Source organism: Schistocerca nitens, chromosome 1, assembly GCF_023898315.1.
Source record: "Schistocerca nitens isolate TAMUIC-IGC-003100 chromosome 1, iqSchNite1.1, whole genome shotgun sequence".
In the NCBI taxonomy this organism is placed as follows: Eukaryota; Metazoa; Arthropoda; class Insecta; order Orthoptera; family Acrididae; genus Schistocerca; species Schistocerca nitens.
In genome coordinates this window covers 1006910081-1006928055 of record NC_064614.1, presented here as the reverse complement: position 1 = coordinate 1006928055, position 17975 = coordinate 1006910081, and the positions used below count along the sequence as shown (strand labels likewise).

The window sequence follows — 17975 nt, the reverse complement described above, 5'->3', positions numbered from 1 at the left end:
GGAGAAACGATCACTATGATAAAATAAGGGAAATCAGAGCTCGTACAGAAAGATATATGTGTTCGTTCTTTCCACGCGCTATACGAGATTGGAATAATAGAGAATTGTGAAGGTGGTTCGATGACTTGCAGAGTATCCATGTAGATGTAGATGTAGAAAATCAATTATATTCTTTCCATAAACGGTCGGTGAATTGTTAAGAATTTCAGTTTCACATTACTTTTGGTCAACATTCAATAAACGTGAATCGGCTTTGTACAAAGTTTTCTCATCGGAGATTCTTCAGGTAGAATGTACCATATTCATTCTTCTGATATTCCTATTGTGCCAGGTGTTTCGTCCAGTACAATATTTTGCAATTTCTTGATGTTTTCGAAGGTATTTCTTGTTTCCAAACGTCCTTCGCGTGCACGGTCTTCAAGATAAGTGAAACTGCGTATGAATATCTTAACGGTTGAAATACAAGTAGAAGACTCCCTTGTAAACCTTCAGCAAGGATGCATTTTTTTCTTAGCGATAACCTGTCGATTCCTAACCGGAACAATCTTCATAAAGGACGTACCAAGGGCCTACTTTAAATAGCCACATGAACAGAACTATTTCGCAGTTCAAAATGACTTACACATTACGCTATAAATACCAACACGAGAAAAAGAAAGTTTCATTGATCACAACAACATTTCAGAACCGCACCGAAGAAATATTGGATCTGCCGATACTACTCGTCTTCTTTGATCCATCACTTCATCAAAATGGCGAACATAAAACACCAACCGAAATCTAATTTGTGCAACATATCCTTTTGTGTTTTACGCCAGCTGACAAGCAAGCTAACCTAGACCTCTGACTATGGCAGAGATCAATACGTCACAACAAGTAATATTTTTCATTCACATTTGTTGTCTTCGTCAAGGCGCAATCAAAGAATCACTCTCCGAGCTCACCCAGACCTCTGGCTGCGCTACATATAGGGCTGATATCACAAACTTAGTTTCCAAAAATTAATATAGAAGCAAAATAAATAACGTTGGTGCTCTTTACTGTCTCCGTCTGGGTGCGTCTGATGGCGCACGCCGCAACATATTAATGGGTTGGTGCATAAGTTCGTAGCTTATTCCGTACGTTTAATGAATATAAGACATACACATAACAATATATTCTGCTTCATTATTTCCAACAGTTTGCCAACGCTGGGGTTACTTTTTGACTCCGCGACTGCACAAACCAGGTGGTTTTGAGGCAGAGAACTCGTTGAGCCATATTCGAAGCATATTTTTATCCAGAAAGGAAGTTCATTGAAGGTTCTTCGATGTTGTTGTTGTGGTCTTCGGTCCAGAGAATGGTTTGATGCAGCTCTCCATTCTACTCTATCCTGTGAAACCTTCTTCATCTTCAGTACCTACTGCAACCTATATCCTTCTGAATCTGCTTTATGTATTCATCTGTTGGTCTCCCTCTACTGTTTTTACACTCCACGCTGCCCTTCAATACTAAATTGGTGATCCCTTGATGCCTCAGATTATGCCCTACCAAGCGATCCCTTCTTCTAGTCAAGTTGTGCCACAAATTTCTCTTCTCTCCAATTCTATTCAATACCTCCTCATTAGTTATGTGATCTATCCATCTAATCTTGAGCATTCTTCTGTTGCACCACATTTCGAAAGCTTCTATTCTCTTCTTGTCTAAACTATTTATCCTCCACGTTTCACTTCCATACATGGCTACACTCCATACAAATACTTTCAGTAACGACTTCCTGACACTTAAATCTATACTCGATGTTAGCAAATTTCTCTTCTTCAGAAACGCTTTCCTTGCCATATACAGTCTACATTTTATATCCTCTCTACTTCGACCATCATCGGTTATTTTGCTCCCCAAATAGCGAAATTCATTTATTACTTTAAGCGTTTCATTTCCTGATCTAATTCCCGCAGCATCGCCCGATTTATTTCGACTACATTCCGTTATCCTTGTTTTGCCTTTGTTGATGTTCGTCATATATCCTCCTTTCAAGACACTGCCCACTCCGTTCAGCTGCTCTTCCAGGTCCTTTGCTGTCTCTGACAGAATTACAATGTCATTGGCGAACCTCAAAGTTTTTATTTCTTCTCCATGGATTTTAATTCCTACTTCGAATGTTTCTTTTGTTTCCTTTACTGCTTGCTCAATATACAGATTGAATAACATTGGGGAGAGACTACAACCCTGTCTCACTCCCTTCCCAACCACTGCTTGCCTTTCACGCCCCTCGACTCTTGTAACTGCCATCTGGTTTCTGTACAAATTTTAAATAGCCTTTCGCTCCCTGTATTTTACCCCTGCCACCTTAAGAATTCGAAAGAGAATATTCCAGTCAACATTGTCAAAAGCTTTCTCCAAGTCTAGAAATGCTAGAAACGTATCGTTTCCGTTTCCTTAATCTACTTCCTAAGATAGGTCGTAGGGTCAGTATTGTCTCATGTGTTCCAACATTTCTACGGAATCCAAACTGTTCTTCCCCGAGTCAGCTTCTACCAGTTTTTCTGTTCGTCTGTAAAGAATTCGTGTTGGTATTTTGCAGTCGTGGCTTATTAAACTGATAGTTCGGTAATTTTCACATCTGTCAACACCTGCTTTCTTTGGGATTGGAATCAGGCTTTAAGAAAAATACTTCTTAAATTATGAGGCTATTTCGCCTGTCTCATACGTCTTGCTCACTAGATGGTAGAGTTTTGTTAGGCCTGGCTCTCCCAAGGCCATCAGTAGTTCTACTGGAATGTTGTCTACTCGTGGAGTCTTGTTTCGACTCAGGTCTTTCAGTGCTCTGTCAAACTCTTCACGCAGTATTATATCTCCTATTTCATCTTCTTCTACATTCTCTTCCATTTCCATAATATTGGCCTCAATAACATCGCCCTTGTATAGAGCCTCTATATACTCATTCAACCTTTCTGCTTTCCCTTTTTCGATAGAACTGGGTTTCCATCTGAGCTCTTGATATTCATACAAGTGGTTCTCGTTTCTCCAAAGGTCTCTTTAATTTTCCTGTAGGCAATATCTATCTTACCCCTAGTGAGATAAGCCTCTACAACCTTACATTTGTCCTCTAGCCATCCCTGCTTAGCCATTTTGCACTTCCTGTCGATCTCATTTTTGAGACGTTTGTATTCCTTTTTTCCTGCTTCATTTACTACATTTTTGTGTTTTCTCCTTTCATCAATTAAATTGAATACCTCTTCTGTTACCCAAGGATTTTTATTAGTCCACGTCTTTTTACCTACTTGATCCTCTGCTGCCTTCACTATTTCATCCCTGAGAGATACCCATTCTTCTTCTACTGTATTTCTTTCCCCCATTCCTGTCAATTGTTCCCTTATGCTCTCCCTGAAACTCTGTACAACCTCTGGTTTAATCAGTTTATCCAGCTCCCATCTCCTTAAATTCCCACCTTTTTGTAATTTCTTCAGTTTCAATCTACAGTTCATAACCAACAGATTGTGGTCAGAGTGCACATCTGCCCCTGGAAATGTCCTACAATTTAAAACCTTGTTCCTAAATCTCTGTCTTAACATTATATAATCTAACTGATACCTTTTAGTATCTCCAGGATACTTCCATGTATACAACTTCTTTTATGATTCTTGAACCAAGTGTTAGCTATGATTAAGTTATGCTCTGTGCAAAATTCTACCAGGCGGCTTCCTCTTTCATTTCTTATCCCGATTCCATATTCACCAATTACGTTTCCTTCTCTTCCTTGTCCTACTGTCGAGTTCCAGTCAACCATGACTATTAAATTTTCGTCTCCCTTCATTACCTGAATACATTTCATCAATCTCTTCGTCATCTGAGGAGCTAGTTGGCATATAAACTTGGACTACTGTGGTAGACGTAGGCTTCGTATCTATCTTGGCCACAATAATGCGTCCACTTTGCTGTTTGTAGTAGCTTATCCACATTCCTATTTTCCTATTCATTATTAAAAAATGGTTCAAATTGCTCTGAGCACTATGGGACTTAACTGCTGAGGTCATCAGTCCCCTAGAACTTAGAACTACTTAAACCTAAATAACCTAAGAACATCACACACATCCAGGCCCGAGGCAGGATACGACGCTGCGACCGTAGCGGATTCATTATTAAACCTACTCCTTACTGCATTTCCCCTATTTGATTTTGTATTTATAACCCTGTATTCACCTGACCAGAAGTCGTGTTCCTCCTACCAGTGAACTTCACTAATTCGCACTATATCTAACTTTAACCTATCCAGTTCCCTTTTTAGTGTCTCTAACCTACCTGCCCGATTAACGGATCTGACATTCCACGCTCTGATCCGTAGAACACCAGTTTTCTTTCTCTTGATAACAACGTTCTCTCGAGTAGTCCCCGCCCGGAGATCCGAATGGGGGACTATTTTACCTCCGGCATGTTTTACCCAAGAGGACGCCATCATCATTTAATCATACAGTAAAGCTGCATGTCCTCGGGAAAAATTACGGCTGTAGTTTCCCCTTGCTTTCAGCCGTTCGCAGTACCAGCACAGCAAGGCCGTTTTGGTTAGTGTTACAAGGTCAGATCAGTCAATCATCCAGACTGTTGCCCTTGCAACTACTGAAAAGGCTGCTGCCCATCTTCAGGAACCACACGTTTGTCTGGCCTCTCAACAGATACCCCTCCGTTGTAGTTGCACCTACGGTTCGGCTATCTGTATCGCTGAGGCACGCCAGCCGGTGTGGCCGAGCGGTTCTCGGCGCTACAGTCTGGAGCTGCGCGACCGCTACAGTCGCAGATTCGAATCCTGCTTCGGGCATGGGTGTGTGTGATGTCCTTAGGTTAGTTAGGTTTAAGTGGTTCTAAAGTCTAGGGGACTAATGACCTCAGAATTTAAGTTCCATAGTGCTCAGAGCCATTTGAACCATTTTTTTCGCCGATGCACGCAAGCCTCCCCACCAACGGCAAGGTCCATGGTTCATGGGTGGGGCGGGGGAGGGGGGGGGGCTGTTGTTCGATAGAGAGCGAAAATCTGAAAATCTGAGGGCGCAAGATCCCAACATAGTTCCTGTCAGTCTAATAGAATGTGAGGCGGGCATTATCGTGGAGTAGCACCACTTCACGCAGTCTTCCTGATCGTTGTTCTTGAACTGCGTCACCTAGACGTCTCAGTTGTGATGGTTCACGCTGGGGAAGCAATTCGTAGCACACCACACCGTTGCTGTTCCACCGGATGCAAAACATTATCTTTTACAGATACTTGCAGATTTTTATACGGGTAGTTGCTGCTCTGTTTAGGCTCTACCACTCCTTTCTTATCTTTACGTTACCATAAAAACACCACTTGTTATCACCAGTAACAATACAGGACAGAATGGTCAGTGGTTTTTGCGAACCAATTGATGACAAGGAAGCAAAGACGCACATATGGCCACCTACTGATTTTGTCTTAGAACGCGCGGTACCCGTACCGCAGATTTTTGAACCTTCCCAATTGCCTGCAAATGTCGCACGATGGTGGATTGATTACGGTTCATCACATCTGACAGTCTTTAATATATTTTGTATGGGATCTAAAATTTAAAAACCTCTCTCACACCGGCCTGATTTAGCTTCACTGATCAGGATAGTAAAAACATGCGTATATTAAGGGAATTTTCATTGAGAAAGCAGGCTTTTCACATTCACACAGTTCAGCACTGTTCTATCCTGATTAAATTAAGCTTAACTTAAATTCCATAAGGCAGTGAAGCAATTTCGAAATCTCGGTGTGACGAAAATTGTCAGTCGATCTCCTGGAAACATTTGTAATAATTATTAACTTTCGGTGATCACATGGGGAAGACCGGAGATCTGCTGGTAAGACCGTGTTAGCCTATTTATTTGAAGTAACTGGATATCTTGAGCATACAAAACGGCAGGTTCGTCCAGTGTAAATCAGACGTTCCCCACTGATCCCGTGCAACACAGCGTAGTAAGCAGACACTGGCAATAATAATAATCCGTTAAATAATACGCGAACACACTTACTTTAGTTTAGTTCATGTATTAAATTCCTTCTCATACAGAATCTCATCAAGATGGCGACTAGCTCAACAATACATACATATACACCCTTCTTTTACGACTAATCGGCAAGAAGTCCCCTATTCTTTTTCCTGAGAGAAAACATAGATAGCAGAGAAGCTATTCCATGGAGTAAATGGACGATCCAAGGAATAATTGGGCTTGAAACTACTTTGCCTTGATAATCGGTAAGATAAGAAGAGATATTTCGAGATATGTACTGAGTTATATGATTTATAAAATTTCTGTAAATATCGCGGAGAGACCGCTGCAAGAGACATTACAAGTCCTCGAGTACATTGACGTGGATCCACATCTACATGCATACTGTACAGATCACAATTAAGTGCCTGGCACTTCATAATAATAAATTCTCTATTATTCCACTCTCGAGCAGTGCGCGGAAAAAACGAACACCTATATCTTTCCGTGCGAGCTCTGTTTTCCCCTATTTTATTATGATAATCACTTCTCCCTATGTAGCTCGGCGTCAACAAAAAGTTTTCGCATTCGGAGGAGAAAGTTGGTGATCGAAATTTCGTGAGAAGATCCTGTTGCAACGAGAAACGCGTTTGTTTTAATTATGTCCATCTCGAATTCTGTGTCATGTCCGTCACACTCTCTGCCCTATTGCTCGATAATCAAAACGACTTTCTTGTCATTTCCTGTGCACTGGTTTTATCTCCGCACACGGCGCAAACGGTTCTGGCTGCCTCTGCTGCAGTCATCCCTCTAAACAGAAGACTGTGCCGGAAATGTTCCGATTTCTCCACTTGGCGCCCCATTTTCTAGCACCCACAGCTCCATTCACTACCTCCAAATGACAAACTGACAATATGGAAACTCAAACAGCTAGAGAGAACCACAAACAATGACAGTCGGAAAATAAACCCATAGCAATCGAAATACCAACATGCAAAACAAAAACGCTACGAACTTACGCATTACCCTAGTACGTTACGGCCTGTATCGGTAGACGAACTGACCTGGAGGTTGGTGTCGCGCAGCTGCTGCAGGAAGGCGCCGGGCTTGGCCAGCTCCTTGGCGCGCTGCGCGTCGTCGGCGCACAGCTGCAGGAAGCGCTCGACGCGCGCGCTCGAGTGCTCCGGGCCTTCGCCTGCACACGCCGCGCCCAGCGCACACTCAAACTCCGATACTGCAGACCAATAACTCTACATGCACGCCCAATACGTTTCCGTGAGAAAGTCAGATACCTCGGTGTCTGGCTGGACCGGAAATTACTCTGGGGGGACCACATACAACACATGACCAACCCAGCAAGCGCGAGGCTCAAACAGCTCTACCCTATGCTCAACAGGCGTAGCACACTGAACAGAAGGGTTTCGAGATCCATGAACATGACACTTATTCGACCCCTGATGACGTAAGCAACTCCTGTCTGGGGATACGCTGCACCTACAAGCCTGCGCCGTCTGCAGCTCGTACAAAACAAAGTACTCAAAATCATAAGCAATGCTCCGCGATACACACACGTCGCGGACCTTCACCGGGAATACCGACTTGAGACTCTCACGGAGGTAATCCACAAACTCACCACAAGACTATACAGAAACTCCAGACATTCGCAAAATCCGTTTATTCTGAATCTGGGGAACAACGACCACAACCATAGATGGAAACATAAGAGACCAGAAGACATACTTGTAAGGACCTAACATCTATGGCCAAGCACACGCTAACACAACGGTACAGGTGAGCCCCTGTTAATCAGACGCCATTACTGGATATCCAGCTGGAACACACTGCCGAATAACCGGCACCTCGCAGGGAAGCCGTACCGTACACTGCATGCAGGTATATAACGATCTTGATTGTTCCAGGAATGCATCGGCTGCAGCAAACTGGGATACATCGCCATCGCTTGCCACGGTAATGATGCATGATACCCGTACTAACAAATCCAACCTTGCATGAACTGTCGCAGCTAGTAAGCCCATCCCACTGTCGCAGAGGTTTTTTTTTCCATTGCACGAGCCTTGGCACTTTTTTCCCTCTGCTCTTCAAATTGCTACCCTCATTCGCGTTTCGTCCACTATCTATCACCTGATGGACCGTGTAAATGCGTAGTCTTACCCAGACGCACGGATAACATCACAGCCCAGCATCCTGTGATCTACTTACTAGGTATCTAACATGTTGACGGAGGTGGCAGTAGAACTTTTGGTCTGGTCACCACTTTGGTGCGGGCGTGGAGGGGCCCCATCTAAATATATATTTAAAAAAAGCGGCCGGCCACATCCACCTTTATCCTACCACCTCGTATCGTAGTCTCTCAAAAGAGACAGAATTACATAATTCGCGAGGAGGAAACTGTATCACATAGGAATAAATCTACACTAATGTTTAGGAAAACAGTTGCAGCGAGGATGTATGTAACTGCAAAGAGCTTTAAACCAGATATTAGGTATATGACAATATACAAAGTATTACGACTGGGGAATTGTGCGTAACGTTTGACTTGTGAAATAGCCATCACAAAACAGTTGTAAGAACATTAGTAGCTGTATACATACTCGTATGTATGCTGTAATTTCAGGCGTCTTATGTAGTGCCATTAAGAATGTTTGCGCCTTACTGGCCCGAACTATGTACTTACTTGTGCTGGCCTTGATTCGTGTCTTAACCCACTAATTCACATGAGGATGAACAAGATTGCGGGGGACGGGGGATACATCTTCATTGAAATACGTTATGTGTTCAGCATATAACAAACCAACTTCGTGGGCTAAAGGAAGATTACGATTCCCCGCTCATTTCGGTAATGTTTGTTCCGATCTTCGATTTTCAAGTATGAGATTTGCTCGGATAATAACGCAATACTCTATGGCAGTTACGAAATTTTATAGCTTTCCAAAGTTGTCGATAATGTAACAACATTTTTTCATTTGTCTGTATGATAGTGCGTTGTTACGAAAATTAGTTATGCTAAAGATTTCGCTTTAGAATAACCTAGGTTCAAAATTGAGTTTGTACGTTCGCAAAATGTAATCTGATTTTTATTTATTTTTATACTATTCATGATTAATGCCAGGTGGACAAGATTTTTTTTTTTCAAATTTAATTTACATAAAGACAAACAAAACTTTACTCTTCATCAAACTGAGAGCCGTCCTTATATGTCACAAAAACAATTAATTTCGTCAGAAACAATTTATTTTGCGTAAAATATTAATACTGCAATATGTAAATAAACCTGGTGAAATGGCATATACAGAAATTTTACATTTTTATTTTACAATTGTGGCAAAGAAATTTTATTACTACTATTGTTCAGAGATTTTAAAAAGCACGAAATAATATAATTTTACTCAGAATGTTCAGTAAAACAAAAACCAGATGCAGTGATACTCTACAATTTGAACAAACAGCTTCTAGAACATTCTGAAAAAATAGATTTTGATAGAACTGAAAGTGCATCAAGCTTATTAGTGTGCATTTAGCCTCCGATGAGGCTGCATTCTATAGTCAGTCTGCGGTTACTAACTGTACTGCGCGACTAATGTGTCTTTTCTTCGGAGAAATTACGCGCTAATGTCTTTCTTGTGTGTAAAAACTACACACCATACGCCACGCTGCCCTAATTGCTAACTGCCGGAAGCAACGGCCAAAGATCACCTTGCTACTGAGAACGACTCTCGAATCAATGGCAATGATCTAGATGCCAAAAGCTTAGAGAGGTAAAAAAAATTGATTAAGCAATTCACGCACGATGGAAGGATATGAGCGATGTTAAACAGCATCCTTTAAAAGCCTCTAAAAGTCGTGACACTGAAGCGACGATGGTCAGGATATGTTCGTTGGGAATCTCCTTCCAAATTGTTTAATATGTGAGTCCATCAAACATTAACAGTGGTTGGTGAAGGATCGCGAAGAACAAGTTTCCAACCAATCATATTTCAGTCATGTTCGACAGATAACATGTTATGTGAAAAAAACAACAAAAACAGTGAATTAATGGCACTTATCGTTCTTTGAAGAAAATCTGTGGCCACAAATCGCCGGGTACTGTTCTGCCGAAGGAACACCTTTGGAGTTGTCTTGAGGAAGGGCAGCTCCTCGGGCTCTGAAACATCCATGAAGCAGAGCTTGATGTTGAGCTTTCCTCCAATACGAGGGCGTGCTGACAAGTCCTTGGCTTTTCGTAGTTAGAACTGCCGTAGATTAATTCTGATGTTTAACCACTAAACGTTGTTCCTTATATTATATGTGATAGTAATTGCGTAGGAATAGCTTTGCTTTTTATTTTTCTGAGCAAATTTGAAGTGAACGAGGCACAAGAAAACAGAGAATTCACAGTGAAAGAGAGTCATATCGTGATTGAGTATCTTTTTTTTAAAAAAGGGAACACGGTCAAACAAAAATGGGATATGTCTGATACATGGGTGGTAACTGTTCTACCTACTCCAGTATCAAAAATTGGATTGCTTCGTTTAGAACAGGGCATTCCAGCACTGAAGATGGAAAACGTCCTGGAAAGCCAACTCAAGTGACAGTCTCGGAAACCATTCATGTTGTTCATTCCATGGTCTTGGACGATCACAGGATAGCTGCTAAAAAGACAGCAGGGAGCCTGGGCATATCCCAACAACGTGTGGGTTATATTATTCAAGAGATTTTGGACATGAAGAAGCTCGCAGCCAAATGGGTTTCCAAACATATCAAAGCAGACCAGACGTGTGAAAGTGTGATTGCTTCACAGTCCGTTTTGGTTCAATTTCACCGGGATTCTGTAGATTTTTGATCGTGTCGTCACCATGGATGAATATGGAGATATACTTACGATCCACAGACCAAAAAACAGTCCAAAGAATAGACACAGTGGTTCTCCATGGCGAAAATAGTTCAAAACACAAAGATCAACAGAGAAGTTGCTCGCATCCTTCTTTTGGGATAAAGATGGAATTCTGCTTATTGGCTGCTTGCAACACGGTAAAAACATCATGGCACAGTGCCATGTTAAACACGGCGACAAACTGAAGCAGCAATTGGTCTCCACACATAGAGAGAAAATCTGAGAAAAAGAATGGCTTGAAGCAAAATCGAATTATTTTTCAGGTGTTTTAAAGAATCTGGAACGAAGGTATCATAAATGTTTTGAACTCAAGGGAGAATATGTTGAGTAAATAATTTTTTCAAATCCATAATAGCATTTTTCTTTATAAAGCCAGGGACGTATCGGCATCCCTTCGTACGTGAGATTACAGATCGCTTACTCAATTCATATTCTCCCTGAACTATCACGCTCAGCATTTATTTGCTGTACGCTCAACAACGCGAAGCAGTCGTTTCATTCATCTGGTGCAACTTTGTCTTTGCATAAATTCTTGTTTAGGCTTTGAAGAGAGTAGTCGATAGGAGCAATGCAATAAATTCGCAATTTTGGTAAGTTTCCATAAGAGTAACGCAAAAGCTGCCGCGTCTGGGGAACGAAGTGCCTGTGCAAAGCGTCCATCTCGATCTGACTTGGCACTGGGGCATTGAGGAAATCCCAGACTTCAAGAAGATAGCGTAGCAGTATACCAACTTGTAACTATTTATGATGATCTTAATCATGCTCATCAGTCCATGGATTTAAAAAGTTTACCAGAGTATCATGCGGCACTTATCCGCTGAGTGTTATCTTTACCGCTGCGTAAATCGTGAGAGACATTAGGATTCGGGCAGTAACTAAAGATAAGGATTCTCAGTACCTTAAATGCAACACTTACGTGTTATGCCTTCGCCACAAAAGGTGTGTCTCTCATAAAACTCTTTGTCTTCACCAAACCATTTAACATTCCAGAAAATACACCTTAGAAGTCATATTATCTACAGCAATGTTTTAGTCTGTACATAACAGAAAAGGTATAACATAACAATCGAGTCATTTCTCGGTATATCCCAAACAGCAGCACGTGCAAAGTCCGGCAGACGGAAGAGCGATATTGTAGACCTGTTAACAAAACTTTGTCTTACCTGCCCTACGACATCAAATATTACTCTTGGACCCCTTGATGTTTTTCTAACGTACTGAATAGTCGGCCTCAACAATTCACTTAAGCCACTCGGCAATGGTAGGCTTAGCACTAGGGTATTTGCGCTATCGGATCAAAAGTATTCAGACGCCCCTACGTAACGCGTAACTGACCATTTGATGTCACGAGAGGAGGACCCGCCGGTGTAAAATGAGGCAGCGGGTATTTTGTTGTCAGCAGACAAAGAGTAACAGCAGAGTGGATCGGCCAGGAGAGAGGAGAGCTCAGTGACTTCGGAAGTGGACTAGTCACTGGATGTCACCCGGGTAAAAAATCCATTAGGGATACTTCAACCTTTCTAAATCTGTCAAGGTCGACTGCTAGTGATGCGACTATGAAGTGGAAACGAGGAGGAACAGCTACAACTTAAGCAAGAATAGGCAAATCTCTTGTACTGAAGAACAGGAACCGTCTAGCATTGCGGAGCGCGTTTGTACAAGAATCACGTAAAATCAGCGGAAGGAATCACTCGTGAATTCCAAAGTGCTACTAGCAGTCCAGTCAGTGACTGGCGTCGGGAGATAAAAAGAATGGGAAACAACGGCTGAGCAACTCCCCATAAACCACTCATTCCTGTAGTCAACGCTAAGTGACGCTAGAGGTGATGTAAAGAGCGACATCACTGAACAGTGGATGACTGGAAACAAATGACCTGAAGATGAATCACGTTATTTCCCGTAGCAATTCGATGCAAGAGTTTGGCTCTGGCTAATGCCTGTAAAATTTTACTTGCCATCGTACGTAGTGCCAAGGACAGACTATGTGATGTTGTGGTATGGGCGTGTTTCGAGTGTTATCTGCACTCATGCTCATAAATTAAGGATAATGCTGATACATGGTGAAACAACGCTCTGGCGGGCGGTTTGCGGGTTTAAATCACCTCGGGGTATGACCATGTGGTGCATTTGACCTGTGGTCGTCGCACAGTGGCGCTGGCAGCAGTCCACATACGCAGAGATTTGTTGGTACATGTCAGAGTCCGGTGCAGCGAGTAAGTGTGCGGACGTTTTCAGACGTGCTAATGGTGACTGTGTGTTGAAAATGGCTCAAAGAACACATATTGTTCACGTTATGAGCGGTAGAATACTAGGGCGACTGGAGGCTGGTTAAACACAGCCGGTTGCAGCACGGGCCTCCGTGGGCCTCAGTGTGAAGATTATGGCAAAGATTCCAGCAGACAGGAAACGTGTCCAGGCGCTGCAGTATGGGACGTCCACAGTGTACAACACCACAAGAAGACCGATATTTCACCATCAGTGCCCGCAGACGCCCACGGGGTACTGCAGGTAGCCTTGCTTGGGACCTTACTGCAGCCACTGGAATAGTTATCTCCAGACACACAGTCTACAGACGACTGAACAAACATGGTTTATTCGCCACGAGACCTGGGAGGTGCATTCCACTGACCCCTGGTCACAGGAGAGCCCGTAAAGCCTTGTGTCAAGAACACAGTACATGGTCATTGGAACAATGGTCCCAGGTTATGTTCATGGACGAGTCCAGGTATAGTCTGAACAGTGATTCTCGCCGGGTTTTCATCTGGCGTGAACCAAGAACCAGATAACAACCTCTTAATGTCCTTGACAGGGACCTGTATGAAGGTCATGGTTTGATGGTGTGGGGTGGGATTATGATTGGTGCACGTACACCCCTGCATGTCTTTGAAAGAGGAACTGTAACAGGTCAGGTGTAACGGGACGTCATTTTGCACCAGTACGTTCGCCTTTTCAGGGGAGCAGTGGGTCCAACCTTCCTCCTCATGGATGATAACACACGGCCCCACCGAGCTGCCATCGTGAAGGAGTACCTTGAAACGGAAGATATCAGGTGAATGGAGTGGCCTGCCTGTTCTCCAGACCTAAACTCCATCGAACACGTCTGGAATGCTCTCGGTCGACGTATCGCTGCACGTCTTCAAACCCCTAGGACACTTCAGGAGCTCCGACAGGCACTGGTGCTTGAATGGGAGGCTATACCCCAGCAGCTGCTCGACCACCTGATCCAGAGTATGCCAACCCATTGTGCGGCCTGTGTGCGTGTGCATGGTGATCATATCCCATATTGATGTCGGGATACATGCACAGAAAAAAGTGGCGTTTTGTAGCACATGTTATTCGGGATGGATTTCTCATCACCAATAACGTAGTCTTACAGGTGTGTGTCATGTGTGTTCCCTATGGGCCTATGCTATTAACGCCAGTTTTGTGTAGTGCTACGTTGTGTGGCACCACATTCTGCACTTATCCTCAATTTATGAGCATGAGTGTAGTTACTGTGATTAAGAAAACGCTCAATACAAATGAATATGAACACATTTTACAGGATTGTGCACTCCTTTCAGCAGAGGAACTACTGCTAGGAGGCCATAATTGATTGTATCAGTAAGACAATGCACCCCATCTTAAAGCAACATTTTTGAGGCAGTGATCTGTGGACAATGACGTTCCTGAAATGGAGTAGCCTGTTCAGAATCCAGGACTGAACCCCATGGAACACTTTCGTGATGAAGTAAAACATCGACTTTGCACCCAGCCTCAGCATCCAGCATCGCTACCTTCTCTGGTTTCGGCTCTTGAGAAAGAATGTGCAGCCTTTCCTCCACAGGCATTGGCATCTCACTGGAAATATCCCAAGCGGAATTCAAGCCGTCCTACTGGCGAAGGTTGGGCACACCTCATACCCGTGGCCACTGAAAGATGTCCGGATACTTTCGATCAGATAGTGTATCTAATATATGTGGTACAAATCTGTGCCTTTAAGCAGTCACAAAGCTCAATTCATTGAATTGAAACACACAGTGAAACCTTTTGAGACTACTTAAAGTAGCTAGTGTTTTTGTTGGTGTGATTCGATACTACGAGGGTTGCCCAGAAGTAATGCACCGCAATTTTTTCTTCCACAGTTCTTTATTGAACATAACGAGAATTAGACACAGGGAAGAATGGTGTTTTATCTACACATCCTATTTTTCCACGTAATCTCCACCCCATTTTATGGCCTTCCTCCAGCGCGAAACAAGGGTGTGTATGCCCTGTCGGTACTAATCCTTGTACTGGTGGCGGAGCCAGTGCTTCACTGTGTGAATCACCTCCTCATCGTCCTCAATATGTCTTCCACGAATGGCATCCTTTAATGGCCCAAGCAAGTGGAAGCTCGCTGCAACAGTCGAGTGTGACAGCCATGGATGGTCTCCCCAACTGCTGCAAATCGTGGAGCTCTGCCCAGCGTCTAACTGTACTTAAGTCAACAGCAGATGCTCCATAGACTTTGCACAAGCATTTCTGAATATTCCACGCGGTGTCTTTCTCTGCAGTGATAAATTCAATGAAGGCACATTGCTTGTAATGTACATCACCTACAGACGACAATTTGAAACTGTTCTGCTGCTATGCTATCTGTCGGAAGTGATGGAAACTTGGCACGCTCGCTCATGAGACTTCAAATAATATATATGTAACGTTTTACATTCTTAGCACTGTTTTCGGCTGAGAAAAAAAGTCGGTGCATTACTTTCTGGGCAATCCCCGTATGTTACTCGAAACGTTATGGACAATGCACAATGACCTAACTGGCGAGTCGTTAAACCCAAATCGTTCTCTTTTTTGGAACGAAGAAAATCTGACAATAAAACTACGAAAGCTCGAAAAGAAGCAACCCCAACCCGCTTTTACAAGGCCCTCCAAATCCTTGAACGCCATGCGCTCCGTCTTCACTTCCGTATCCGCCTTCCTTCCCCCACACAGCTCCTGTATGAACTGATCCCCTTCCCCCACCTCCTCCTGTTCCTCCAATATCTCCGCATCCTTTACATTGTCCGCAGGCTTGATCCCTCCCACCCTCTGGTTTCCTCCTTCCTCTCCACCCCCCCCCCCCGCCTGTTGCCGCACCTCTATCGCTGTATCCCTCCCTCTCTCTACCTCCACACCCTCCATCTCCTTCATCAGGGCAATTTCCAACGCCTCCCCCTCCCGGATGACGAACTTTGCCGTGACATCTACCCTTCCTTCCAACTATAACCTGGCCTCGTTCCCCCCCCCTCCCCAGGGCCCCCTTTTTCCTCTCCCCTCCTTCTCCCAGAGCGGATTTTCCTCCTCCCCCGCCTGAGACCCTGTACCCCATACTTGCCTCTTTCCTTCCCACATCCCTCCCTACCTGGCCCTCTTCAGCGCGCCCCCCGCTCATCTCCCCCATCTCTTCCCCTCCCTCCCTTCTTCAGGTCTCCCTCATCTCCTAGCGCCTGGCAGATCCTCTGTATTGATCATCGTCAGTGTTCCACATCAGTGTTGTGTTTAGTGCTGTTTCTCCTGTGTGTCAAGAGGTGTGATTTTAATTGTGTACTGCCTTGAGGTTCGCCGTCAGTGTTTGTTATGTGCTACGCCATCCGTCGATACCTTTTATGCTCCAGTCATACTGTGCCTTGTGTTCTTTTAATTGTCGCAGTGTGTGGCTTTTTGTGTGTGCTACTTTTAAACAGTTTTTTATCTCCATTTTACAGTCACCCCGTTTTTTGCCTATTGCCTTCCATGATGTTCCCCCTTTTTTATATCTATGTTCACCATATTCTCTCCTTTGTTATTTTTAAATGTCTTCTATTGTTTGTTCTATGTCTTTCGGCTGAAGAGCAGCGCATATGCTGCTGCCAGCCCGCCCCGATGGGGAATTGAAATACAATAAAGAAAAAAGAAAAAAAAAAAGAAGCAAAATGAGCAGGATAAAAGAAGGAAGGGAATTTAAATGCTTCGAAGACTTTATACTGTATTAGAAATTATGAGAGACTATAGTTAGTGGTGCATAGGAACTCATTTAGGAGTAAATAGTTATGGGATTTGATATTCTTCAGCCTAGGTTTGAAAGTCTAGTCTTCACTGTGTCTGCAAATATATTTGTCTTCAGTGATCGGTGTGTGTTACCTGCTTTACTTTACAGACATTCAGTACTGTTGTTCATTATCACCGCTGGATAAATTTTCTCGTTTGCATTTTCGTTTAAATTCCTGCATTGCCCAGTAAATACAGCCTTAACAGAATTAATGTGTTTCAGCAGTTTGAAGTAATTTTCACAGGATTTTCATAGCCTCCTTCATATATAATTGCTCGTATATCTCACTTTAGGGAAAACATAATTGAGTTGTTCACAGAAACTCTATCACAAGGTCACACATAACTGCACAAACTAAACCATTTAGCCTAGGAAATATTTACAGAACGCCACCATAACGCCTGTGCCACAAAGTAAGATTTACTATTAAGTTTACTTGATTGCTTGCGCTGCAGGTTCCAAGCAGGTCCATTTACTGCTAGGCTACTTACCTGCAGAGATCTTCGCAAGTTTTCTGCTGATATGTTCAAATGGTTCAAATGGCTCTGAGCACTATGGGACTCAACGTCTGAGGTCATAAGTCCCCTAGAACTTAGAACTATTTAAACCTAACTAACCTAAGGACATCACAAACATCCATGCCCGAGGCAGGATCCGAACCTGCGACCGTAGCGGTTGCGCGGTTCCAGACTGAAGCGCCTAGAACCGCTCGGCCACTCCGGTGATAGCTCCGGTGCTAATTTCCTTCTAAGATTCTCCGAATGCTACTTGCGCCAGATAATCAGTAGTCACGCCGGCGTCTGACGTCACAATCTGCAAGTCTAAGCCTCACAACATGCCCGGGCACGCTAGGGAGGCACTCGGTTGGAATGTAAACTTGAAGTGCCTTTTAATTAGCACTACTGCTTTAATTGATGCATATAAGGAAGAGTCATGCTTACATACATTATGACAACAAACATCTGCGCATTAAACAGACATTTTTCCTCCAGATAACTTGCAGTAGAACTGAACACCGCGGGACACTTGGGTAGGCGCCCGCTGTCCCCGCTGCCTACCAGCCAACGGACACGTGCGGCG

At 43.5% G+C, this 17975-nt stretch overlaps 1 protein-coding gene across 1 annotated transcript in view; it reads right to left on the bottom strand.

The window, feature by feature from the left end:
• The window catches only part of LOC126219945 (2-oxoglutarate dehydrogenase-like, mitochondrial), a 214478-nt gene that overhangs the window by 30304 nt on the left and 166199 nt on the right, over positions 1-17975 (bottom strand). The window contains exon 13 of the mRNA XM_049942150.1: positions 7029-7159. Within this exon, the coding sequence (XP_049798107.1) occupies positions 7029-7159 (131 nt within the window). The remainder of the gene's footprint in view (positions 1-7028; positions 7160-17975) is intronic.